Source organism: Vidua macroura, chromosome 26 (genome assembly GCF_024509145.1).
Source record: "Vidua macroura isolate BioBank_ID:100142 chromosome 26, ASM2450914v1, whole genome shotgun sequence".
Lineage (NCBI taxonomy): Eukaryota > Metazoa > Chordata > Aves > Passeriformes > Viduidae > Vidua > Vidua macroura.
This window is the reverse complement of record NC_071596.1, coordinates 1462709-1489169: the sequence shown is the minus strand read 5'-3', so window position 1 is coordinate 1489169 and position 26461 is coordinate 1462709. Positions and strand designations below refer to the sequence as shown.

Here is a 26461-nt window from a genome sequence, read left to right as displayed (position 1 = left end):
GTTAGAAAAGCAAAATAAACCCTGTGGCAACTGCCTGTTGGTTTAAAAAGTTATGTATTGCCTTGTCACAAAGAAACTTGTGACTACTTTGAGCTATGACCAACTGCTTGCTCCTTTAAAATCTCACGGCCTCTGAGACTGATGTTTATCTGAGCAATAAATCGTTCTTAGCCTGAAAATAGTCCCACCCCTTCATTAAAAGCAGTGACAATGATAGGTAAGACCCACCACAGAGGCCTGGGGATGCCCAATACACGCACTGTCCAGTTCCCACCTCCAGGTCCGGGTGTGGAAGAGGTGCCCTAAGTCAACGATGCAGAGGCATCATGGATCACACAGCCAAAACCGGCCACATGACGGGCATAATCCCTCCACATCCCTTCTGTGGCTGCAGTGGTGCCAATGAAGGGACCCCAGAGACCTGCCACTAATTTTATTTCTCCCAAATAACAGATATAGATTTTGCAGTAATCTCATAAGTATTTTGAAATGCAGTTTTGCTCAAAAAAGGCAGGCAGAAGAGTCTCATAGAGCTCTGTGTTCTCATTTCTCAACACAGGATTGTCCAACCCAGCTTTGCACATCTCACCTCAGTGATGGCTGTCTTCTTTGGGCCCAGACCTGCAGATAAAAGGGAAGAGCATCAGGAAAAGTAGGGACATCCAGTAAAACCCCCCAACCCAACCACCAAAACTCTCAGAAAACAGCTTATTGTTTGTCTTTTCAAGTACAGCAGCCAGCCTTTAGACCAGCTGGTTTTATTTGGTGTTCAGCTTCACTAGTGCAGGAATCTGATGGTACAGGAGTCACCTGAACAATTTCATATTCAGAAGCACAAAAGTGCACCTTTTTTCCCAGCCACAGTATTTCCTAGAGGCTTCAGCAGAGAGGTCTTGGAAATCTCTGCTGCCCCATTAAGCAATGGGTCCACGCTATGCTGAAGAGCTGGATCCACACAGAAACCCAGAGAGACACTCCTGAAGCTGTTTTCCAGCCACTCAGAAGGCACTTGACAAACTATGTTGATAATTGAATATATTTATAGAATCCCATGTCCAAATATATCACACAAATGAACGCATCATTTATCTTTATCGCTGCCTCAGGAGAAGCCACTGCTGCTCCATTACAGCCAACAGTGGAAATCAGGCTTTTGTCTCAAGCTTTCAGGTATATAATCAGAGCTGGAAACACAGGCCCAGGCCCTCTGGCATGAGGCCATCTCCCAGTTCCCAGCCTGAGTTTGTTTTTCTGAGTTTTTCCGAGCCCAAGTTTGCAAGAAGCTCCTTAATTTCAGACAGCAGGGAGCACAGGTTCCCGTGTGGAATGTGGCACCGTGAGATCCAGCCCAGCTGGCTCCCGAGAGTGACCATGAAGGATCAAGAGCTGCTGGAGAGGAGCTCCCCACACCACCCCAGCACCTCTGTGTACACAGACCAGTTCTCATGGGGGAGTCTCCTGCACAGAACACAAACTCAAGGGACAGCTTTAAGGCCTTACTTCTACGTATGAGTTTCCCTGCTCGTGTCCTACAGCGTTCCTACAGGCACAGATCCTTATCAACCCATAATCCTTCAGAAAGGGCTTAATTTTGCAAAAGACCATTGAGTGCAGTTTTGAGTTCATCTGCACTCAAATTAGGGGGTGATCATCTCTGGAATGGAGTGGGTGTCCTCTGTCTCCTGGCTGGAGAGCAGGAAAAGCCCAGAGCACCCAACTCAACTTCTGCTGCTGCAGCATCTCCCCCATTTGGTGAAGGTTTACCCATGGTACCTGCTCAACTCCCTCAAAGAGAGGCAATGATGCTGCTTGCTTCAGAAGGGGCCTGAGCAAGAACTTGGGCATCAGTACCTGAAGGAGCTCCAGGAGAGCTGGAAAGGGACTTTGGACAAGGGCCTGGAGGAACAGAACAAGGGGGAATGGCTTCCACTGCCAGAGGGCAGGGTTAGATGGGATATTGAAAAAAAATTCTCCCCTGTGAGGATGGTGAGGCCCTAGCACAGGTTGCCCAAAGAAGCTGTGGCTGTCCCTGGATCCCTGGAAGTGTCCAAGGCTAGGCTGGAGGGAGCTTGGAGCAACCTGGGACAGTGGAAGGTGTTCCCTGCCCATGGCAGGGGGTAGAACAAGACGAGCTGTAAGGTCCCTTCCAACCCAAAACATTCCAAGATTCCATGAGAATGGGATGACAACACCAGGGAAGTGTGTGACTCAGTTACATTTTGGAAAATATTTCAGATTCTGGAAAGCAAATAAAAAGCAAACCCAACAAGAAACCCTTGGTGATCATAGGGGAGATGAAGCTGCTCTGACTCAGAAGTGCTGCAGGTGTCTCACCATCCTGACCTTCACAAACTGGGCAGCTCCTCATGTGAAAAAGGTCTTGTCACGTGGCATTTGGAGCAATCTGCAGAGCACCCTGGGCTGCAGCCTGGCCTGCGGGGCAGAGCCAGGGTGGCATGGGAAAAGTCACTTCTTGTTGCTCACTTTTAAACAGTGCCCAACTCCTGCCTCAGGAACAGCCACTGAAATGCCACTCCCTGTGCCATACAATCCCACTGCAAATAGGCAGAGAGAAGTGAGCAGAGTGGGACCCCGAAGGGTGCAGAGCAGCTCCCCTCTGTCACGCACTCAGGCTGGGTTCCTTCAGGTGAGGGGATGTCACTGACACGGGCAGGTGACACACACCACGAGTGACATGAACCTGTCACTCCTCCAGCTCTCAGACTGCAGCACCACATGGCTCAGGACCACTGTGAGCTCAAACTGTGCTGAAAAATTTGTTCTTTAGCCTAATCCAACACAATTTTGTGATCATTGAACAAAACACCCTGCAATGGCCAGGAGAGCAGGAAATATGGCTCTGAGTGAGCATTTGGCTAATGAACTTCCAGGGCACAAGCTGAAGCAGCGCTTCCAGACCATGGGGGAATCCAAAGGAGCTAATGCTGCTCCAGCTTGAGCACTGGAAATCGCTGGGAATGCAGCACAGCTGAGAGCCCTGGGCCAGGGGAATGTGCTCTCCCTGCACGGCTGCCACTGCTCTCCTGCTGCACTAATCTCGTCTCTGCACTTTGTCACAATTCCAGAGCAGGAGATTATCTTTAATTTTGTGATAATTACCACAAGCCACTTTCATTCCTAGCTTTTAAGTGTCTGCTGCTATACATGTACCAAATGTGGAATCTACACCAACCATCCACGCAAAGGAAAGGTATTGGAGGCAAGGAAGCACTCTGGGAACATCTCTGGGAGAAATGATGCCTGATGTGGCGAGAGCAGCCCCAGCAAAACTTCCCTCTGCCCCCACCACTAATAAAAAGCTTTATAAAATCAACTTGTCTAGTCAGAAAATGTAGAAATCTTCCACTGACTCCTCTGTGCATGGCACATGGCTGTGCTCGTCTCAAACAAGCTGACAGATGGTCTGGCAAAATCTGATTTAACTCCAGCTCCAGGGGTTATTGAGCCACGAGGCAGCGCTGGGGTTTGCAGGAGCAGGAGCACTGCTGTGGGAAGTTCTGACACTTAACGAGGTAATTGAAACAATTCTTATCCGATTTGGTGTGGCTTACCAGGCCGTGCTCAGAAATGTGATGAGAGGTTCTTGAAGGGGAAACCCTGAGATGCAACCCCAACTTTCTGCCCTGCCTCCAGTCTGTGCCTGGGCTCTGCCAGGAACTTCATGCATGCTTGACCTGCTGCCTTCAGTTCTGTTCCCATCTGTGCAGAGCTTTGAGGGACCCTGTCCCAGTGCTTGAGCTTCCATGGAGCCTCTGAAATAAACACTTCAGTTGTGGCATTCAGCAATTCCCATCTCAGACTTGTGTTTTTTCCATATTCACAGTCACATTGGACATCTCCACCACTAAGCTGATGCCCTGCAGGACAGGTAGGTATTTCCTCCTGGAAAGCCACTGCACAGGAAAGGGCTCAAGTTTCAGCTCTACCAGCTAGAGGAGCAAAACCTCCACAAAGTAAGGGTGGGGAGGCCCTGGCACAGGTTGCTCAGAGAAGCTGTGGCTGCCCCTGAATCCCTGGAAGTATTCCAGGCCAGGCTGGATGAGGCTCAGAGCAACCCAAGATAGTGGAAGGTGTCCCCTCCACTCCCCCCAAACCAGCTACGGCAGGTTGACTTGCCAAAACCCTTAATCATCAAAACAGGCATTAGAGGCTTCTGTCCACTGGAAAGGAATTTCTTAAAAGGTTTACAAAAATCCAGCAGAAGCCTAATTTAAGATCACAGAATCCTAGAATATCCTGAGTAGGAAGGCACCCACAAGGACCACTGAATCCAACCCCTGTCCCTGCACAGGCACCCCACCAAGCCCACCCTGAGCATCCCTGAGAGCGCTGGCCAAACGCTCCTGGAGCTCTGGCAGCCTCGGGGCCGGGACCATTCCCTGGGGAGCTGGGCAGTGCCCACATGATCTAGTAACAAAGTTTTCTTTATAAGACAGGTCTATGCACACAGACATATATTTATAAATTGTAAGTATTTGATGCTTGATGATGCCCTAGAGAAGTCAAAACAAATCTGAATAAGCAGTGGTCTCCTTTCTCTGATCAGAACTGCTGCCGCATCTTTATTAAAAGCTTCACTTTATTTAAGGGTTTATAAGGACATACAATGTGACTGGAACTAAAAATATGTGAAAATATAAATGCTACATAAGCTCCTTGGCTGGAGGCAGCAACAGCATGACTCTCCCAGAAATCCAGCACACCAGAGACCTTCAGTTTGCCACTTGCACCCAGCCTGGTCTGGTGGAAGGTGCCCCAAAGAAGCATGCCTATCTTATTTTTCACTTTCTCCATTGAGATGACAATGTGACATACCTGAGCAGCCCATTTGGACAATAAGGGGATGTGGAGACTGTAACCAGGACATGATTCCCTTTTCCATCAGACCCCTAATATAGACTCGCTTGGTCAATGCCTTACAGGCAAAGGCAAAAACAAGAATGCCAAGACAGGAGCTGTGGAAGTTAAAGCCCCTACACATGTATTTCTATCGAAATATAGGCAGAAAGGATGGAAATTAAACACAGCCATCACCATCAAAAGAGATGGCTGTTACTACCTGTAAGAGATTGCTTATAAAAACAAATTACAATTAAGGGAGAGTGGGGGGAAGGAGATTCAGCAAATAATGGAATGGTGTGGGTTGGAAGGGACCTTAAAGTTCATCTCATTCCACCCCTTGCCATGGGCAAGGACATCTTCCACTAGACCAGGGTGCTCTGAGCCCCCTCCTTGGACACTTCCAGGGATGGGGCAGCCATATCTGCTCTGGGCACCCTGTGCCAGGGCCTCAGCACCCTCACAGGGCATACCCGCTTGTTCTGTCCCTCCAGGCCCTTGTCCAGAGTCCTTCTCCAGCTCTCTTGTAAGCCAGAAAACATTCCCGAGCTGGGAAGTAGCCCCTGAGCCAGAGCAGCAGCCAGCTGGGCTTCCCAAGCAGCCAGCAGAAGCATCAGGCTGTGTCTCAAGGCAAGGCAAAAGCAATCCCTGAATTTCTTCTCACATGCCACACACGTGGCTCCAGCTCCCAGCACATGGAGCAGCAGCACAGGGCAGTCCTAGGAGGGGAGGGGACACCACAGGGAGCAGAAGCTGACTGAGCCACTCCTCAGAGAAGGCAGCTGAGAACAACCTGCCCTTCCCAGGCACCTACTGCCGATCATTAAACATATTTTCTTCCCATAATTCAACACAATTTGATTCAGATGAGAATCAAGTAAGGCACAAAATTAAATTAAAATTTTGGGTTTTTTTTTCCCCTTATATGTACCATCTCTTGGCAGAAAGAGCTGTAGCTGTTCAGCACCCTGGGCATGGATCACTGCTCCTGCCATCTGAGAGCTTCGAGAAATAACACAGAAATAGAGCAACCTGAGATAAATTCTGCTTGTTATGTAGAACCTACATAAAGCTTTACCATCTAAATGTATCTATTTTTCCCTGCAGTGCCAGACTGACTGACTTTTGGGATCATCCACACAAAACTGGTGCTTGTCAAACCCAGCCAACCCTCTCTACTGCCTGGTCCACCCCATTATTCATCCCAGTGCTCAGGCAAGGCTGGCTCCATCCCTATGGGCAAGCATATAGGAGGAGGAGAAACCTGGCTCTGATGCACCTGCAGCACAGGTAGCTCAAAATTCCTCAGGACACTTTAGCCAGCATCCAAAGTCCAGCAGCTATTTGCAGCAGAAATGATGGCAGCACCAGGCAGTATCCAAACTGGGCTACCAGGAGTAGCCAGAGATAAATAATCCTGTTTAATCCCACCTCAGTCACTCTGACCTCCTCCCTGTCTTCTGCTCGTTCTCGTCACCCACATGGGCTCCGAGCCTTGTTTGAAGCACACAGGAACCACCTTCACATAAAATGACATTTTATGCACACCATGATCTGCTGCCCCAGCTCCGTGTGCTGCACTCTTCCCATGGCCTTTGTCTTGTTTTTCTCAGCAGAAACGCTGGGGATGGGAACAGCAAGGCTTGTACAAATAAATGGCTTGTACAAACGAAGGGAAAGAGCTTAATGTGCAGGCTGGGCCTCGGGGCACTGCTGTGCTACCTGCTGAGAGCAGTGACATGGCTGACCCCTCCTTTCCACCCCAGGCATGGACATGCTCTTCCATTAAATGGAGACAGACAGGCACAGGGAGCCCCAGTCCTGTCCCAGCCACCCCCTCAGGTTTCTGACCCCCAGACTCCAGAAGCTGCTCCCCTGCTAGCTCCTAGGGATCAGCACTGAACCTCTATTTTACAGCCCAGCTCGGCTGATCAAAGCAAACTTCCAGCTTATGGAGCATCAGCACTGCCAGGGACTGCCACAAAAGGATGTTCTGCAGTAAAGGCATCTACCAGCCTGGTTTATTTTTGGGTTTATGCAGAAACTCTTTCTGCCTCAAAAATAAATCTGTTTATCCCAGTTCAAGAGGCAGAGCAGAAGCTGAAGACGCAAGCAGAGAGTTAACAGGTCCCTTCCTCATCGTCAGCTGCAGGTGCCACCACATCCGGGGTGCAGCATCCCGGGTGCAGCCCTCCTCAGGGAGCTGAGCCAGGACATCACCACGCTGGAACGTTTCCTTAACAACTCCCCGGAAAAGCACTTACAGCACCAAAGCCCAATTACACTGAGGAATGAGCAGGACAAGACCAGGGAAATGAAATTCAAAAAGAACTGATTTGTTTTCTTGTTTTGGATCAGCTGCATGTAGAAAAAGGACAATTTTGGAGTGCTGAGCCCTAAGCGTGTGACACGGTGACAAATAGCAAAACAAAAATCTCATCAAAAGCAGCACACAATAGCTGCCACCCAGCAGCGGAACAGGCTGCAGCCGCTCGGCTCAGTAATTATGCAATCCAGTGGGATGTTCGGGCAAACATCTGCTCCATGGGAAAGGTGCAGCCTTATCTGAACACCGTGTTCCTGCTCCCTTCCACACGCTGGCCACAGGAGGATTGCGGAGTGGAAGAACACACGCTCCCCAGCACGTCCCCCGCGGGCAGTGGGGGCAGGAAGGCGAGAGGCTCCCAAGGTCAGACACCCAGCAGCGGCGCTGGGAATGCCGGCCTCTTCCCACCTTCTGGCTTCTCTGTTTATTACAACCTGCAAGCCCAATCTGCCAACCAGCACTCACAACAAAGCTTGATCAGGATTAGAGACAGCAAACATGGAGCAGGAAGTGTCACCTCTGCAGGACTGAGCCAGTTCTGTGCCTGTGATGACACTCGGGCACAGAGGTGCCACACTAAAACCACGACGCCAATTTAGAGCAGGGCCATAAAAGGATGAAGGACTTTGAAGCCACATTCCTCACAATCATCCAGAAGAGCCAGAGCAACATTCAGCTGCCCTTACCTTTTTTTCAAGGGTAGGATAAGCTTCAAATCCCCTACTAGTAGGTTACAACCCACTGACTCTGCTCACTCCAGCATCTCCTGCCTGCCCAGAGCTGTGGTTTGGCAAGAAGAGGACAAAGAACTGCCTGCTGCCTTTCTAGTTGTGTCGCAAAACCACTGGGGACTTGAATGTAGCACGTGGCCCCAGGCAGCCCCTGAGACTCTATTCTGTGTGCTCAGATGGCATTTCCAGCTGCCACAAGGCCCCCAAGAGCCACTTCTCAAACCCACGTCAGAGAAGCACAAGGCAGTGAAGGAATTCACTTCCCTCCTTCATTTTCCAAGCATCCCCATCCCCCTGCCCACAGACTCCTGCTGAGAAGCAGGATCCAGGACCTTTAACATGTCCTACCTATGTGCAGGGAAGGAGACTCACCTCCATCCTCCAATATGCTGCTCTCCCAATGCCACTAATAAAGCGGGAGAAGCTTGAGCTGACTAATCTGAGGTTACACCCTGCCTGCCACAGCCAGAACAGTTGTTCTGTCCCAAATACCCGGGGCTTCCATCATGGCACAGCTCAGGGCTTTGGCTGCCTGGGGCTTAGTGTCAGTTCAAAACACCTCCCAGCCAGGTAGAGATTAGTGTTGCTGGAGCCTCTTCACCAGTTCCTTTTGGAACTCACTAGCTCTGTGAGGATACTTCAAGGCAGATGCCAGGCAAAGGACAGGGAACTGCTGGAAAAAGATATATTCACTGTGGTCAATCCCAAAATTTCTTATGCTGATAAATAGCACAGGATATTGTTATTGAGAGGACAAACCCCCTTTAACTAGAGCAGGAGGATGCCTTTGCACATCAGCTTGGCTCCCTTTCCAATATTCCTTCTCTGAGTATCCTGCAAAGGATCTCAGCCTGTCTGGGGGGAGCACTGGCAATGCAAAGGAATCATTCCAGCAGCCTGCAGAAGCAGTAGCACAGCAGACACCAAGAGAGCTGGATTGCAGGCTGCATGAGACAGTGACAAACTATCCCCCTGACTTTATCTCTCAGCCCTGTCTCCCTCCAGGAGGGATTGGCCAGATAATTCGTAACTTCCACTGTTTACAAGTGTCTTCCTCAAACAAGACTGGCCCCCCTTGCTCACTCACCAGCAGGAATTATTCTAATCTAATTTAGCTTGAGAATACAAGAATGCAACCCACGAAAGATATCCACCATTTTCTGACATTCTAAAAAAACATGTTGAAGTCCAGTTACTATAGTCAAAGAAGGTAAGGAAATCTATTTGAAGTTTCCCAATAATCACCTACCACAACACCAGGACACAGAGACGTCACCACAGCTTTAAACCTGTGGGATCCCAGCATCCCAACCAACAGCAGTCTGCAAAGGGAAAACAGCTGTTCTGACTGCAGGCCACCCTTCACAAGATATCCTGAAGATGCACCTGGATTTTTACCTAGTGGGGCATTTCCTGATTTACTCTGTAGCCAAAGCTGCTCGGCTAAATCCTGTAAGATTTAATTCCACTCTGCCTAACATCACCTGACAGAGATTTTCTGAGGGTGCTCAAGCACTGGAGACTTGAAAGGGGATTTCAGAGCAAGGTTACGTACAACATACGTCACTGGAGATAAAGTCCTTGTACCCAGCCTGATGGGAGCAGCCAACAAACTACTTTACCAAACACTTCCAGGTTGCCACAGGTGCTGCTGACAACACTGCAATGTGGAGCTCTGCATCCCAACGCTGAGGACAAGGCCTGGGTGGGAAAGGAGGCAGGGACATCTCTAACTGCTACCTGTCTCAGAAACAGATGTCCAGCCAAAAGCATTAGGTTGCATTTCCAGTTTTTAGAGTGTGAGTTTGTGATACAGCCCTCAAAGGGCACATCCTCTGCACAACTCAGACATGGTTTTCAAGTTGACCAGGTAACAATGAAAACACACAGTTAAGAAAACATGCTTAAAAAAGCAGAGCAGTGACACATCCAGTCAAGGTTTGACTTGATAATCTTGCAGGTCTTTTCCAACCTTAATGGTTCCATGATTTTGTGACCTATTTCTAAATAAACCTGAGTTTTTGCTGATGTAAAAAGGAGAAACCCAACTCTCCAGGCTGCAGATACAGCTCATCTGAGCTGGTTTCTTGGCCTCATTCAAAACTCACTCTTCTAACTCTACTGCTTCCCATCAGCATGCCTGCCTGGCAGCACCTCACCACCTTTGCTGCCTGTGCCTCTCCTGCACCATCCATCCAGATCCCACAGCACAACAAAGTGATGGCTCGCTCTTTAGGAGCAAATTCTGCTTAATCCATCCCAGCTACTGAAAATACTTTCCTCCAGGTAGATCCAGATGGATTCTGGGCTGCATTGAAAGAATTGTGACCAGCAGGTTGAGGAAGGGGATTCTGCCCCTCTGCCCCACTTGGGTGAGATCCCACCTGCAGAGCTGCCGCCAGGTCTGGGGTCCAACATCAACAAGATATGGAGCTGCTGGAGCAAGTGCAGAGGACCTCTGCAGCAAGGCCAGGAGGCCCTCTGCTCTGAAGCTGAGGGTGTTCACCTGGACAAGGCTCCAGGGAGACCTCAGAGCCCCTTGCTAACCCTAACCCTAAAGGTGCTCCAAGAGAGCCAGAGAGGAGCTTTGGACAAGGGTTTAGAAGGACAGGACAAGGGGGAATGGCTTCCCACTGCCAGAGCACAGGGTTAGATGGGATATTGAGAAGAAATTCTTGGCTATGAGGGTGGTGAGACCCTGGCACAGGATGTCCTCAGGAGCTGTGGCTATCCCAGCCCTGGCAATGTTCAAGCTCTAGTTGGATGGGGCTTGGAGCAACCTGGTCTAGTGGAAGGCATCCCTGCCCGTGGCAGGTGGTGGAACAAGATGAGCATTAAGGTCCCTTCCAACCCAAACTGTTCTGTGATTCCATGATCCCTCCCCTCCCTGGACATGCCAACAGCTTCGCTCTTCCCCAGACTGAGGGGGATGGTAGCCAGGAGGGGTCCTGAGCCTCAAGTCTTCGCCCCAAATGGGGCTCTGTGAGCAAACGTCCCCCAGAGCCACAGCAGCTCTGGACAGACATGTCACTGTGCTGTCAGACTCAGGAATGACCACCAGGGCAAAAGCTACTGACACAAGGTGTGGGGAGTTGGAGGTTAAGAATAAATTTCTATTATTGCTCATTTATCACGTTCTTTTCTCAACGGCCTAGCTAAGGCCTTCTGCTCTCTGTGACTCAAGTGTTTTGGTCAGGTGCTCCTGTTCTGCTCTCACAAAGGCACCCGAACAGATGGAAGAAAACAAGCCACAGCAGAACAAGCTCCAAAGATGGAGTATGCTGCCAAAAATTGTAACTCAAAGTTTCAGCAAGTCTCTCCTCTCCCTGGGATCCTGGCTGTAGCATGGTAGCCAGTGACTCAGCTAGGAGCCGAAAAGAAGATACCTAAAAAACAATGACATTTCAAAAAATACTTCTAGAGCTCTTACTAGGAAATTCAAACAGGTGAGACATAAAAAGAGGGCATGAAGAGATAGCCTGCTGCCCATGCTGGGCTACAGGAATGTCTCAGTTGTGTTACACCACCGATCAAGGACAACCTCCTAAAGTGCAGGGAGCCACAAGCTGAAGGACAGGCTGGCTCTGGCACAGTCCTGGAGCCTGCTCAAAGCTGGGGCAGTAAAACAGCTTCTCCAGCCTGGCCTGGAGGACTTGCACTTAAGAGGCTGAGCCAGGAATTTATTACTTCTGTTTAACCAAGTGCAGCAATGCCCATTTATTTATTCATTTGGGGACCAGATCTCCAGACTCTGCACAGGTATGTGCTCAAATAAAGATTCAAAAGAAGAAAAAGCAAAATCCAAAAGAGCACTCAGGCTCCCAAGGTGCTGCTCAGGCAGAACTGAGGCTATTGCTGAGCTTGTTCTCCTAAACTCCTGCAGGCACTGGGGACCCTGCAGATTGCTGGCACTGTTTTCCCCGAGGCTGAGCACACACTTGTACCCAGCACAGCCACAAACCCCTCTGGGAGCAGCACCAGTTTGGGCTGAGCTTGCACAGGCCACGAGATGTGCCTCACCCTTCGTATTCCTGCACTTGCACAGGACAGAGGAGGGGTCAAGGTCTCTCTGAAGTGATGTTGTGGTTTCTAGGATGTGTCTGACAGACAACCCTTAACAGATGAAAGACAACATGTTACCTTGGAGTTGAACCCCAGCCAACTGGGTCAGCTCTCTTCCCAGCTTTCCAGAGCCTCCAGATCTTGTGCTGTGGGTTTCAGGGCAGCTCTTCTCCAGTGAAGAGGAAGAGGAAAGGCATGCCTTCAACAGAGAGAACTACAATTAAAGAATACTGACTGACTACAACTAAGAATATTCCTGTCCCACACAGAGTTGGCAAGACCACTCTGCCCAGGTGGGATGTGCAGGTGGGGTGAAAACAACCTTAACCAGGGAGGCAGAAAGCAAGTTTGGGCATCAGGCTTGAATTCCCAAGAGACTGATTTTGCAAAAACACATGTGACCACCTCAAGAAGAGCTCAGGCTGGCTGCCTACACAGCTCATAAATGTGCACTGAAATCACTTTGTAAGTTCCAGATGCAACTGGGAACAACTTCTGGTCTCTGAGGTTCTCAAACAGAGCCCTGAACAACTTGTACCCTTCTCAGGGTTTTACTCAGCATCTGCCCAACACAAGGAAAAACCTGGGATACCATATGAATCATAGAATCATTAAGGTTGGAAAAGACCTACAAGGTCATCAAGCCCAACCTCTGACTGAAGCTCACCATGCCCACTAAACCATACAGCCAAGTGCCATTTCTACTTGTTTTTTGAACACTTTCAGGGATATCATAACCACCACTGTCCTGGGTAGCCTGTCAAGGCCTGACCACTCTTTCAGTGAGGAAATTTTTCCAGTGTCCAACCTGAACCTCCCCTAGGCCACCTTGAGGCCGTTTCCTCTCCTCCTGTCCCTGTTCCCTGGGAGCAGAGCCTGACCCCACCCCAGCTGTCCCCTCCTGTCAGGAGTTGTGCAGAGCCACAAGGTCCCCCCTGAGCCTCTTTTTCTCCAGGCTCAGCCCCTCCAGCTCCTCCAGTTGTTCCTGGTGCTCCAGACCCTTCTCCAGCTCTATTCCCTTCCCTGGACACACTCCAGTCTCTCAATGTCTTTCTTGTAGTGAGGGGCCCAAAACTGACCCCAGGATTCGAGGTGGGGCCTCAGCAGTGCCAGCACAGGGGGGCAGTCACTGCCCTGGTCCTGCTGGCCACACAACTCAAACCAGCAGCATGGAGTGAACTTCAGCTTAGCATTTCTGAACTACACAGAAGAATTTAATGAGTTCTTTAACCCTGTTTGCTAAGACTTCAATAAAACAAGAAATAAATTCGTTCCCCTGAAGCATAACACTACAAGTTTGGATCAGCCAAACCTACCACTACCACTCACCTGCAAAAGAAAGGGGGAACAGCACAATCTGCTCCTCTGTTTGGACAGAAACAGAAGCCACAGCCAGGCACATTGACATCAAATATTCCCTCCAAAAAGCATCTCCAGGAGGACAACCCAGCTGTGTGCTCAGGCTTCTCCTCCCAACCACTAGTGCTCTGGTTTATGGTGGTGGTTGTGGAGACACAGGAAGAGACAGAGGTGTGTGGTGACACTGGCCAACACACACACAGCAGTTCTCATTGTGGAATAAAGGATTCTGCAGGCTGACATGGGCAGTCTCGCGGCTTAAGGTCTTCATTTCCTTGCTCCCAATCCAGTAGTGTCCTTCCAAACCAGATGGCTTCAGCCTCCAGCTCTGTCCCACCAAGCAGCAGGGCTCCCCAGCCACACCAAAGAAGCCGAGCAGGCTTGGGCTCCTTTCACAAAGCACAGCAGAAGGGCAGCTGAGAGGCTCGGGGCAGCAGGGAGGGAAGGCTGTCCATGGGAAGAGGAGAAGGCAGTTGTGATGAAGCAGAACCATCCTGCAGGTACCACAGCCCCTTTTAAGGATGGGCCTGACCAAACTCTACAGTTTTGGATGCAGCTTCCTCTTCATTCCTCTTCCCACCAAAACGGGTGCATTGGTTTTGCCTGCACTTCAAGGTGAGTTATAAGGCAAAGGAGGTTTGGAGACTGTTTTCTTGTCAAGTCAAAAGCAGGACCTCTAATAGATAACATTAAGTACCAGGCAGCACTTGCTACTTCTGACTGCAACACACTCCTTTTTCCTTTAGATGAGGAGCTGCCATTCAGACACATCTTATCCCTCCCTTCCACAGGCCTTGAATTAAGTCATTTTTTACCCCACCTCACCCTTACAGATTAAGTTTTTAACCCACTTCACAGCAAAACTCAGCATTTAAATTTAATTTCTTCAGCTGCTGTAAACCCCCCCCCCCTTGTTTCTCTAGGTCACAGTTTGCTCCTCATGCTGAGTGAAAGTCCTCCTTTCACTCCCAGTTTTCAGTTTAGAAAAGATTAAAAATAAATCCAATCATTGAGTTTTAAAACCTGGGAGTTCAGGGAGCCACAGAATGTCTCTGAGATTGTTATAAACCTTAAATCTCATCCCCTGTGGAAGCTCATTGCCATCCCATCCATGCAAAAACAGAGCCTGCACATATTAAACCGAGTTCCTCCCAAATTGCCACGTTTCTCATTTTCTTTAATAAGCATTTTCTGGCATTATCAGTCCAGAAGCCACTTGCTCAAAAGAGTGTCCCAGATAGTTAATCCACCAGTGACTCCTGCCCAATACTGAAATGAAAACAAACATCCAACCCTCTGAGACTACAGAGGAAAAAGCCTGTCAGCAGCTCTCTACCATCAAAATTAATTTAAGCCTGAAGAGATGCTGAGAAGAGTGTTGAGAAGAGGTATCTTGGAATTTAAAAAATCTATATGCATATCAATCAGTATGAGGCTGCAGCCTCACTTTGAGTTCTGGAGGCAGTTTAGGACCTACAAAATCAGAAGGATCCCAAGCTGTTGGAGAGTGTCCCAAGGAGGGACACGGAGCTGGGGAAGGGGCTGAGGAGCGGCTGAGGGCACTTGGCTCGTTCAGCTGCAGCACAGGAGACTGAGGGGAGGCTCCTCGGGGGCTGCAGCTCCTCCCGAGGGGAGGCAGAGGGGCAGGGACTGAGCTCTGCTCTGGGCCAGGGACAGGAGGCCAGGAAGGGCTGGAGCTGTGCCAGGGCTTGGCATGGAGCTCAGGGAAAGGTTCTTCCCCCCGAGGCTGCTGGCACTGCCCAGGCTCCCCAGGGAATGGTCCCGGCCCCGAGGCTGCCAGAGCTCCAGGAGCGTTTGGCCAGCGCTCTCAGGGATGCTCAGGGTGGGCTTGGTGGGGTGTCTCTGTTCAGGGACAGGGGCTGCACTGATGATCCCTGTGGGTCCTTTCCAGCTCTGGATATTCCAGGAATCTATGAAAAGCTACAAAATGCAACACAATATCCACCTCCTGAAAATCTTCATTGTCTTGTAATGTCAGTCAGAATTATAGGGGAAAAAACATTCAATTGAGCAAAGGCAATTGTTAATCTTCCAGATTTCAGCTCTAATCACTGAACAAACAGTCCTCACCAACCACAAAAACCACCCCGTAACATGTGCTATTAAAACCCCCAAATAATCCCCACCTTTTAGGCAAGAGTGAAACCCAAGGCCTTATTTCTGAATTCCACCTCAGCAAGTGTCTGTAACTGAGCATGTCATTAACAGTGACAAGCACAGCTTTGAGACTTCATTTTCTGCTCTCTCTATTCCAGCTTAGAAGTCAGGGAGTATTTTACATCTCTACAGTTTGCATTTCTGCCAGCAAATGCTCTGCGTTTTGTACACTGCCCCCGTCAACACACAGCCAGGCAGATGGAGAGAGCAGCACCCAACACGTACAGAGAGGAGGGAAACTGTCACTTTGCAGATGACACCCAGTTAGAAGTGACATTTAAAGAGAAGACAAATGGTTTCAGGTATTACATCTGCCCTCTCGGCTGCATGTGGGACTGAGCACACCACCCCTTCATCCTGGCAGAAGGATGCAGAAGCAGCTACACTGACAGAAACTGCAGAATCAAGAACGCAGTGAGACAACCAAGTTCTGCATCAGCATCCAAGTGGAGTGACTGTGATTGCTGAAGTGCCATCAGCACATTCAGGGAAGGAACACTCAGCCAGAGGAGGATTTCAGCCAGCTCCCTCCCTTTGAAAAATGCAATAATGGACAATTTTATACTGAAAAGTCCACAAAATCTGGTCCATCAGATGTGCAGAGAAACTACGGAAAGAAAAACTACTGCAGCATCTTTGTCCTCAGCTGCTGCATCCTGCTCAAAGCAGAGGCTTTGGCAATATTTCCTTGTGTCTTGGCCCAGGTCACAGAATGTGCCAAACATGACAAGGCAGCACAAAGACAGGCAGATCTTCCCTGGTATTTTAGAGCATTTAACAAAGTCCATCACTTTTGCCTTGCAGAGGACTCTTCCCTCTCCCCCCATTAACCCACGTGGCAAATGCCATCAGTGTCACAAAGCCAGGGTGAGCTCCAGTTTGCAACCCTGCACTGGGAAGAGAGCAGCACATTCTAAAGACCCAACCAGTGGCCATGGCAGGCTCCAGCTCATCACCTTCACTTTACTTTGTACAATGCACATGTGTGTTTCTAGGCCTTATGCAAAGCCTGAAGGTTTTACTTAAATCCCTCCGTTTTTCAGGACCTCAAGTAAAATCAATGGACACCAGAGGTGACAACTCACTTAAGCTGGGCTGTCCTCTCTGTGGGATCCACTGTGGACAAAGTGGTAACAAAACCAAGCAGGCTCCAAGGGCAGAAACCAGCCATGTCCCATCCCAGCTGTTGTGACTCCCAAAATTTTATCAACTGTGTTGGACAAAGCAGGATACACCACTGCTGGTGGCTGAGCCTGAACTCTGCCAGAGTTCCCAAGTGTTTGGACAATGCTTTCAGGCACTCGGTGGGATTCTTGGGGTTCTCCTGTGCAGGGCCATGAGCTGGACCCAATGATCCTTGTGGGTTCCTTCCAACCCAGGAGATTCTATGACTCTATGGTTTCTGGCACTGTAGTCAGCTGGGAGCCTCACAGGACTTAGGAGATGAGTCTTGAGCTTTGAAAGGACTTCATGAAACCTCTCAAAACTTGCCAATTACATAAAAGTACTTGAGTGCTCTGAACCCTTGGTGAGTTGTATCAACGCACCAACCCAAACTGCTCCCACTCAAGTTGCTCAAATTGGTGCCAAGTGGCCTGAGTTACCTGAGCTCAGACAGCCTTGAATGAGATAAAAATCCATACGGAGCCATTCTGAGCCAACTCCATCACTGGAGGGCTGACAGGACCAGCACTGAACAGCACCTGAAGCAATGCTGTGAATGTACTGCTGCCCAGCTATAATTGGTGAAAAACCAGGTAAATTCCTAGAGCTCAGGAGGATGCTGTTAACTTGCCCTTAAAACAGAATCACAGTTCCATCCACAAATCAAAAATTCCACCCCAAAAAATAATTGAAATAATTGAATTAAATCACCTTGAAGTCATTCATCTGATGCACAGAAATAACACTGTTTCGCTGTACTGTTGGAGAGCTATATTTGATTTTTTGGGTAGGTAATAAACAGGCAGAGAAGCCTCCCAAGGCCACAGGATGCTCCACAGATCAAAAGCAGCAAGATGAAGGTGGTCCCCCCTCATCATCACCCTGCAACACACATGGCTGGGATAGTCGCCCATCCTGCAGGAAAGGGAGGAGGGAGAGCAGATTAAGGTGACCTACATTACTCCTTTAAATATACAGGAGAATTGCTTTTATTCTACCTCATTCATTCCTCCCTGGCCTTCCTGTCCCACATAGGGCTGGCAAGACCCCGCTGCCCAGGTGGGATAAACCCAACCTTAACCAGGGAGGCAGAAAGCAAGTTTGGGCATCAAACTTGAATTCCCAAGAGACTGACTTTGCAAACAATGCTCTTTCAATGGAGATGATACATGTTTCTGTGTCAGTCCTCAACTCCATCAGGTTGCACTTCACTGGTCCCAGTGGTTGTCTCAGACACTGGAAATCTGGACCTTCACTTACTTGGGGTGACAGAATATAAAGCAGCAACTGAGAACAGCAAATGCCAAGGGAAAGAAAAGTCTAACCAGCAATTTAAACAACATCTTGTCAGGCAGCAAATGAGCAGGCAAAACAGTCTTTACTAATTCTACTCTTGCAGAAGCACAACATGGTCACCAGCACAGTCTGACACATCCAAGACACCCATTTTGAAGGGCAGCATCCTGATGTGCCCAAATTTTGGGTCACACTAAGGACATGCTTGTAACACCAGCCCTGCTAAATGACTGTGAACTCAGATCCCTGGCCCCAAAAGCAGCAGAACACTTCTCCTATGGAAAAAAAAAAACATGAAACAGCTGGGGAATTACTCTGATTTACTAAATTCAGTGAAGGAGTAGAGACCCGACTGGGTCCCAGCCCACCACTCCCTTCCTCTGGTGAGCTGCATTTTCTTCAGGAGATGGCTGAGGTCAAAGCGCTACCAGATCTTCTGGAAAATAAATTAGGACGTGTCTGCCACGATACAGGAACGCAGACAACTTGAAAAACTTGAATGTGAAGAGTCAGCAGTTTGACAGAGCTTTGTCCGAAAAAGCATTACTGAGTTTAACTGAAGAGTTAACAGCTGCTGTGCCTAAACAGGCCCTCAGAGCATGAAAACTCATTTTGCAGGAGCCACCAAGACCCATGCAAGAGCTCCCACAGGAGAGCAGAAGCAGGAAAGCTTTAACAGCGGCAGCCAGAGCACACAGCAGGAGCTGAATCAAGCCTCATTCCCTGGCGTGGCTGGGAGAGGTGAACATTATGCAGTAAAGTGAAAAGCAGCATTTGAGCTCGGTGGAGTCTGACCAGTCTGAGCGAGCTCCCCACCAGCCACGGTGCCAGTGGCACCGTCCCAGCAGCGCTGCTGCGTTTTAATGACCACAAACAAGGCAAAGCTGTCCTTGTCTTGTAATCCATTAATTCCTACCAGTTCAGGAGACCGAGCTGTTTCACCCAGAACAAAGACAGGAGCTGCTGCCCGTGTTGTTCCCTTGCTCAGCTAATCTCCAGGCCCTTTCAGTCACAGACATGGATCTGCCCGGGCTGGTCTTGTGACAAACCCCGGGCCATGACCTGGTTCCCTCTTCTGGATCAAGGAGTGCCTTGGGCAGCAGGAGCAGCTACAGCTGTGCTCCTGGAACGTGGGCCTTGCCTTTCAAACACTCCTCATGCAACAGGCAACTCTTCAACGATGAAGGCAAACAGCTGGTTTACAACTTCTCTTTTCTCCCAGGAAGTCTTCCCCACCCTCTCCAGCAGCAATTTCTACAAAGAGAACATGCAGGTTCTGCTGATTACAAAGGGGATGAGGACTGGGCTGCCTTGATGAGTTGGCAAAGCATTTACGTTCCTCACACTGAATGCAAACTGCACAGGCAGTGGTTGGACACAGCAAACTTTGTTTCCTGCAACTCCAGATCCAAAGTCAAGCAGTCATCCAGAGGGACAACACTTCTCATAGGCATCTGCCAGAGATGCAACTGTAAAGAACATGCCAGCTCCACGCTATAAAAGAACACAACTCTTCTACATACGTGGATTATTCCAGCCTGCTTCTGTGTTACAGTAAATTTTGAAGAGAAACCTTCACATCACACACTGACTCCTTAGCTGTACACATTTGTAGTTTTTTCAATAGAATTAGAAAAGAGCAGTAGGCTTGCTACAGCTGAAAGCTTGCAGCCTTCAAAGAAAGCTGGAAGAAAAGCTAAGGGACTTGCAGCCTCTCCCCAGAGCTGCGAGATAAAAACGTGTCAGGGTAAGTGGTGACCAGCGGAATGGGCAGGGCTGGGGCAACGCAGCAGATTGCCAGCTTCAGATTTCCTCCCCACCACAGCATGTCCCCTGACTCAGCCTGGTAATTCACCACAAGCCAGTGCCAAAACCCACATGTAAGCCACAAGAACACACTATGGAAGACGATGACAATTAGGGGTTGACAGCATTTGGGTGAGGAGACAAAAGTAACAGAAAAGCTGCTCTAATCACTTTAAGCTTTTTAATTACAAAAAATGCTTTCCAGAAAGTCTGGAGGTTAACCCAGCTGTTGGCATCACTGAAAAGGTCAACAAACGAGTGCCGGGCTGCTTAGGAAGTGAGTATTTCTAAGACCTACCTAAGAAGGAAAAGCCCCAACAGCACCGTATGATCACTGGCTTGTACAGGGCTCTTGGAGAAGCCAAGCTCCTGTCCACAGACTCAGTCTGCCAGTTCTCCCCAGAGGAGGTAGAGAGCCTGGGAGAGCTGGCAGCTGCTTTCTGTTCGGCACATGCTCCCCAGGCAGGCAGAGTGAGCAACGCTGGGCTCTGCTGAGGTTTACGCTGATGGGGATCAAGACCAAGCCCACTTCACACATGCCACAAGTTTGGTTTTTTACATGACCTTTTTTCTTCTGGTGCTTTTGTTTAATTTCAGCATTGAACAGTCTTTGGCTCCCAGGCCTTCACAGTGCCTTGATTTCCCTCTGCTGTGCTCATGTCTTTTCCTGTCTGTGAGTGCATTCCCGTGGCAGAACAGCCGGCAGCAGGGGCTCAGCATGGTGTGTGTCCTCACAGCATTCGAGGAAAACACAAGTGGCTGCATAGGCACCCTCAGCCAGCAGCAAACATCCAGACCATGCTTGGCCAGGAATTCTGCTCTGCCAAAGACTTACAGAACGCGAAAGTACTTTTCTCCTTTGAGTTCCTGCACTCAAAACAGATTTAGAAATGGTGAAATACCACAGAGGTGTGCCTATCTAACAGTAAGTGCTTACAGGGAATCCACACCAAACCACTAGGGCTTTGTATCTGCACAATGCTTCTGCCTGTCCCACACACATGATCAGACAATCAGTTCGATGTGACTAAAAAATTATGTTGTTGGGCATATTCATAAGGTGACCCAGCTTGTAGGCCTGGGAGATGGGTTAAGGACAGCAACACTGTCATTGGGTCATTAAATAAATCAAAGGAGACTATCAGAGATCTTGGCTAGAGACTTGGAAAGACTTAATGGGAAAGGAAATACCCCACCTTGCCACCTGCTGCTTTGCTGCTATTTATGAGCTTCAAGGCCAGTCTGGATGGGGCTTGGAGCACCCTGGTGTACTGAAAGGTGTCCCTGCCCATAGTAGGGGGTTGGAATGAGATAGTCCCTTCCCACCCAAACTATTCTTTCATTCTATGATTCAAACATTCTGAGTCACTTCTCTCTCAACATAAGCATCTTGGAGAAAAGGAAGTGCCAAGGCCTCTGTGTTAAACCAGAGAGTATGTCCCAAAACTGGCAGCCTACTCCAATACCTGCTGCTCCCACTGTCTTCCCTGGGATCCAGGGGAGATCTGTGAGAGTGCATCCATAGAATCAGACCATCTGGGGAGGCAGGATCTGCTTTGGCTCCCACTTTCCTGCAGCCAAGATGCCAGAGGGAGCACCTCCTGCTTGCGACACGGCCAGCAGCTCCCTCCCCATGCTGTGGATGGGAGCACTGAGTATTCAATTCCACCTAAACAAAGCCAACCCTCCTTGCACTGGGATTAGTAAATATTTCCCCCTCCCACTCTGCTTCTGACATTCCCCAGTGCAGTGCAAAAGGTGCAGTGATCCTGCTTTTTGAGTCACAAGTTAATGAGCCCCACATAACACCTGCAGCTCCCACACACACAGATGAACAGATCTTGTATCAGTAGGTCCCAGCAAGCACATAGTACTGCATCCATGTCGGGAGTGAGGAACCTGCCAGGCTTCAAGAGATTAATTATGGTACATGGGAATAAGCTTGGCAGCCCAAAAGGATGGATGGGAATAACCAAACACTGACAAAGCTGAAGCAGCAAGTGATGAGAAGAGCTCTCAAGTCTTTATCAGGGTATCACACAGCCACGGCAGGACTATTTCTGGAGTCAACTGGTGCTAACTGAAAGATGCGTCCATGAAGGAAGAGAGTTCTGGAATTCCTGCTGCTGCTTTTCAGGCTATAACCACCTTATATGGGAAGACCATATTTCTTAAGACTGTGCATCTGGCAAGAGCCCATAATGGTCATGTCAGTGAATCACTTCAATAATAGTTCCCAAATTACACACTGTTCATACTGAATCCACTCAGGTCATTCCCTGAGGAGCTCTTCCAGAGAGGCTCATGTGCCTCCCAAGCGGGATGCGGCAGTGGCAGCTCTGCCAGCCTCAGCCCCAGCAGTGGTGGAATGGGCTGTTATATACAGGTCAATGCCAAGTGCTGCTTAATGAAAATGAGACTAATCATTGCCCATCCTGTGAATTCTCAGAAACTCGTTCTCCAGCCTACCCTGACACCAATACCGGCAGGCTCAGCATCCTTAGGGCAGTGCCCACATCTGCCTGCTGTGCACACTGCCCTTCCCAGCTCCCAGGCTCCATCATCCCAGCTTCCTTACGTGCTTCCAGCCAATTCATATCTTAAAGAACAATTAATTTGCCAGAGCAGCCTGAATTCTATTTTCATTGCCTTCCTCCTTCCCTGCAGCTGAGCTGTGACTTATTGACTGTGAAGTGACTGCAGGGTCTTTAAGAGTTCAAGGCACAGGGTGTTTTTCTGCCTGTTCCTGCCTGGCTGACTCCCTCTGTAATCATCCTCGCCAGCACCATTTCACGCCACAGAGGCATGTGACATCCAACTAAGCTGTGAACCATAATCATGCTGGGGATGATGTTTACATTTGATTTTTCCTCAAGCTGATAAGCTCTCTTCAATTTCCCCTCTCCATCGAGTTGGTATGAACTGAACTGCTTATGCCCCACAGGGTGAAATTCTTCTCTTATCTCTAATCTGCTCACTAAAAAAATTGCTTCCAGCAACCCTTCAAAAGTCACTTCAAAGTTATCACTGCTAAGAGGGAAGAGCTGCAATACTATTCCCGGGCTGTCGCAATCAACGCTCTCCAGTGCTTTTTGGAGACAGCCACAGAGGTGCCACCAGCATAAAGCACACCTGGCTCTCCCCTGGCTGGGGCCAGGATCCTCATTGTGCTCCTTCAGCCAGAGGTACAGCAAGACAGTTGTCCAACACGAGTGAATTCTTGTTAAATCATTTCAGTTCCCTAAAGCATTAGAATCCAACCTTGAAGAACATATTGGAGGCTTCTGCTCCAGCTCTAGACCATAAGCGATGGGCAGACTGAAACCTGTGTAATAGGAGACCTGACCAACGGAAATAAATCCAACGTCAACTCTACTTCCCCATTAGACTGAGAATTCCCACTTTAGAAAGGAGATGGTGGACAGTAGACATGACAGTTCTGCTGTCCAACACTTGGACAGTGCCAGTTTTTTTGTAGCAATAGATCTCCCATAACTCAACCACCCTTGAATAAAACGTTTCCAGACCCTGTGTCTCCAGACTGCACCTGGCTAGAGGAATGGTAATGCACCCTTTGCTTACCCCACCATCCCTGCGATCAGGGTACCCCAGCCTAAACAAGTCCAGTACTCACCTGTCACCCCACAGCTCTGTACCTCCCCACACCACCTCTGCTCTTGCCTACAGCTCACCAGAACCCTGGAGTCCCTCCCCAGGGCATGAGGGTACAGATTCAGAGAGAAGGCACAACAAGCATCTGCACCCATTAGATTTTGAAACTCCCTTTCAACTAGCTGGTCACAAAACTTTTAAAAACTTTGAAGCCAAGGTCTCAGGAATGAACGAATTGGACCTATGTGTTCATGAATGAGCCCTGCTGCTGGCAGTAAGTGAGGTTTTCTCCCTCAAAGCATGAGATTTCCAAAAGTTCCCTTCAGAACACCCTGTACCTTAAGACACCCTACTGCCAAGGCCTCCCCAGCTTCCAGCCCTTCTCCAGGCAGTTTTACTCCTGTACCAGACTAACTGGTAATTTTTCTATAATTACCGAGGCTTGAGGAAGGTCTTTGCTGGCCTGACCCACAGTCTGGATTAACCCTGCCATGTTGCTGAACAACACCCACATGCCTCCTCTCCAGCCAGGAATCAGGCAGCAGGTTTCAGCCATTCTGGTGACCCTTCATCAACAGCACGTGCAGAGCAGTGAGCACCAGGGGAGCAGCACAAAGCACAAAGTCATGGGCACTTCATCACCTCCACACAGCAGCAAAGGCACCAGCATCATGGGGATCTGTCACCAGTTCAGACCATGGAGCACAGTGACAAGCCCAGACCCACAGCACAGCCTACCTGTGTGGGTGCAGCCATGTCCTCCCACAGCCCACCAAAGGCCACCTCCATCCCCTAGGGTTTGCTCTTCTCCAGCAAAAACTCATTTGCTGTTGTGCACGTTGTCCCCAGCCCCCTGGGAGCTCCAGCTGCAAGAGCAGCTGAGGCCAAGTGACACAATTTGGATGCTACCCAAGTGAGGAGTAAGCAACTTGACTTGAGAAATCAAAGCATTGGTGAGATTACTGGCTCTGTTCCATCTTTTTTACTACCAGTGTAAGGTAAGACAGCCTACAGGTTCATAAATTCAGATTTACTTGCTCATGGAAGAAGAAAAATACATGCTCCCTGCTTAAGCCCTTCCTGAGCAACAGTCTCCATGAACACTTTGCCTAGTCCTGAGCAACAACCTTCTATCCTCCCCAAAAAACAGGTATGTGACAAAGAAATCAGAAGGACAAATTATATTTTAATTGTTCATTGGTGTCCCTCCCCATGGCAGAAGGGTGGAACAAGGTGGGCTTTAATGTCCCTTCCAGACCAAACTGTTCTGTGACTCTGATCAGCAAGAGGTTCTCTCTCACTCCTTTGGCATCACACTCCCAAAAAGAGGTCCAAGGGTGTGTGGGAGCATAGCAAGCAGCCTTGGGAAGGCAGGCTGCAGGCTGCCAGCCCCTGCATTTCTTTGCAGGGAACCGCAGCAGGACGGCTGGGGACAGCTTCCCTCAGCCCAAACCTCGGCACCTTACCCAAAGTTACACGCTACACCCACAGCCCCAGCATGGCAGATGACATCTGCAAAACGAGCACCGCTTCCACTGTAATTAGCTGGTTCTAAGAAGATCTAATGATGCTCATTTAAAGGCCTGATGACACGAAGATCGCTGTCATCACAGCTCTGAGCACCACGGCCTCCGGCAGGTGCCCGGAGCTCCGCGTCGGGCCTGCGCAGGAACGTGTCAGCCCGGCAGCAGCAGGGCTGAACATCACGAGCACGGCTCAGCCAGCAATCCTGAGGCTGTTAATGAACTAGAAATAATTAGGCAACGGTGGAGACGGGGGCAGGTGCACAGGCACAACTCCATGGTTCCTCCTGCCACTTAGGAACCCCAAACCTTCTCTAATGCCGCTGCCGGGCTCGCTTCGCTCTGGGCCCTGACAAACGAGCCCTCTCCGGCGGGAAGGACCCCAGCCGGCGACAAAGCCCCCCGGCCCCGCTGCCAGGGTCTGCCTGACTCCCCGAGCAACCCCTCCACCCCGACCCGGTGTTCTCCGGGGAGCGACCCCCGAGAAGGGACGGACAGGACGGTCCCGCCAGGGCCTTCCAGGCCCAGCCGGGGCCGGTTCCGGGGCTGGGAGTAGTGCAGGAGGTGGCCGGCCTGTGCCTCGCTCGGTGGTCCGGGTGTCGCCGCTGCCCCTCGCAGCTCCGAGACTCCCGAGGACAGAGGCGGGGGAGCCCCTTCCCGGTGTCCCCCCGTGTCCCCCGGTGTCTCCTGCCGGGGGCAGAACCATCCCGGGTCCGGGGGAGAAGGGGGGGAAGGGAAGCAGCAGTTGGACGGGACCACGCGGTGTCTGGGGGGGGCGCACTCCGGGGAAGGGGGGGGGACTGGACCGAACCACGCCGAGCGCCCCGCGGGGGGGCCCGGCCGGGGTTACGGCTGGGCTGAACCACTGCGAGCCGGCGGGACACGGGGACACGCCGGGGCCCGGCCGGGTGGGGGACAGCCAGGGGCGGCCCCGGTGCTCGCGGCGCGTTACCTCCTGACGCGTCCGGTCCCCCTACGCCGGCCTCCGGAGTGATGGCACCGGCACCCGCCGCGGCCGAGCCCTCCGCCTCCTCAGGCACCTCCAGCTCCATCGCGGCCGCGGGCAGGCGCAGCCCCGGGGCAAGACAGGCCCCGGACAGGCCAGCGCCCGCCGCCGCGCTCCTCCCGGGTACCGGCCGCGGCGCGGGGGACCCTGGGAGCGCCGCGGACCATAGAACGCGGGTGGCGCCGCGGCCAGACACGCCCCGAACAGTGCCGGAAGCACAGCGGGGCTTTTCCGCCGGAGCTAATTGCGATGCGGCGGAGGGCTGCCGCGATAACCGGCGGGCTGTGGCATTCGACGGGGGCGGGGAGGGACAAGGGAGGCCGCAGCAACTCCCGCCGATCCCTCACGGTGCGGCGGCCGCGACACCTCCGGCGGAGGGGGAAACACCACACGGCCGGGGGGCGGGGCCTGCGGCCACCATGGCACCGGGGCGGGGCTCCGCGGGGGGCGGGGCCTGCCTGCCAGTTGCTATAGCAGTGGGGGCGGGGCTCCCGGGGGCGGGGAGTCTGCCGGTCGCCATGGCAGCGGGGGCGGGGCT

The 26461-nt window shown here is 50.6% G+C and overlaps 1 protein-coding gene across 7 annotated transcripts in view; it reads right to left on the bottom strand.

Moving 5' to 3' along the window:
- PIP5K1C (phosphatidylinositol-4-phosphate 5-kinase type 1 gamma) overlaps window positions 1–26377 on the bottom strand; it is a 50528-nt gene extending 24151 nt beyond the window's left edge. For 6 of the 7 annotated variants that reach the window (XM_053999243.1, XM_053999249.1, XM_053999244.1 and 3 more), the window contains exons 1-2: window positions 25870–26377; window positions 590–621 (exon numbers count right to left, since the gene is read on the bottom strand). In XM_053999243.1, coding sequence (XP_053855218.1) covers window positions 590–621; window positions 25870–25969 — 132 coding nt within the window. In that variant the 5' untranslated portion in view covers window positions 25970–26377. The remainder of the gene's footprint in view (window positions 1–589; window positions 622–25869) is intronic. The other variant, XM_053999248.1, reaches the window with a different exon arrangement.
- Between the last annotated feature and the right edge of the window lie 84 nt (window positions 26378–26461).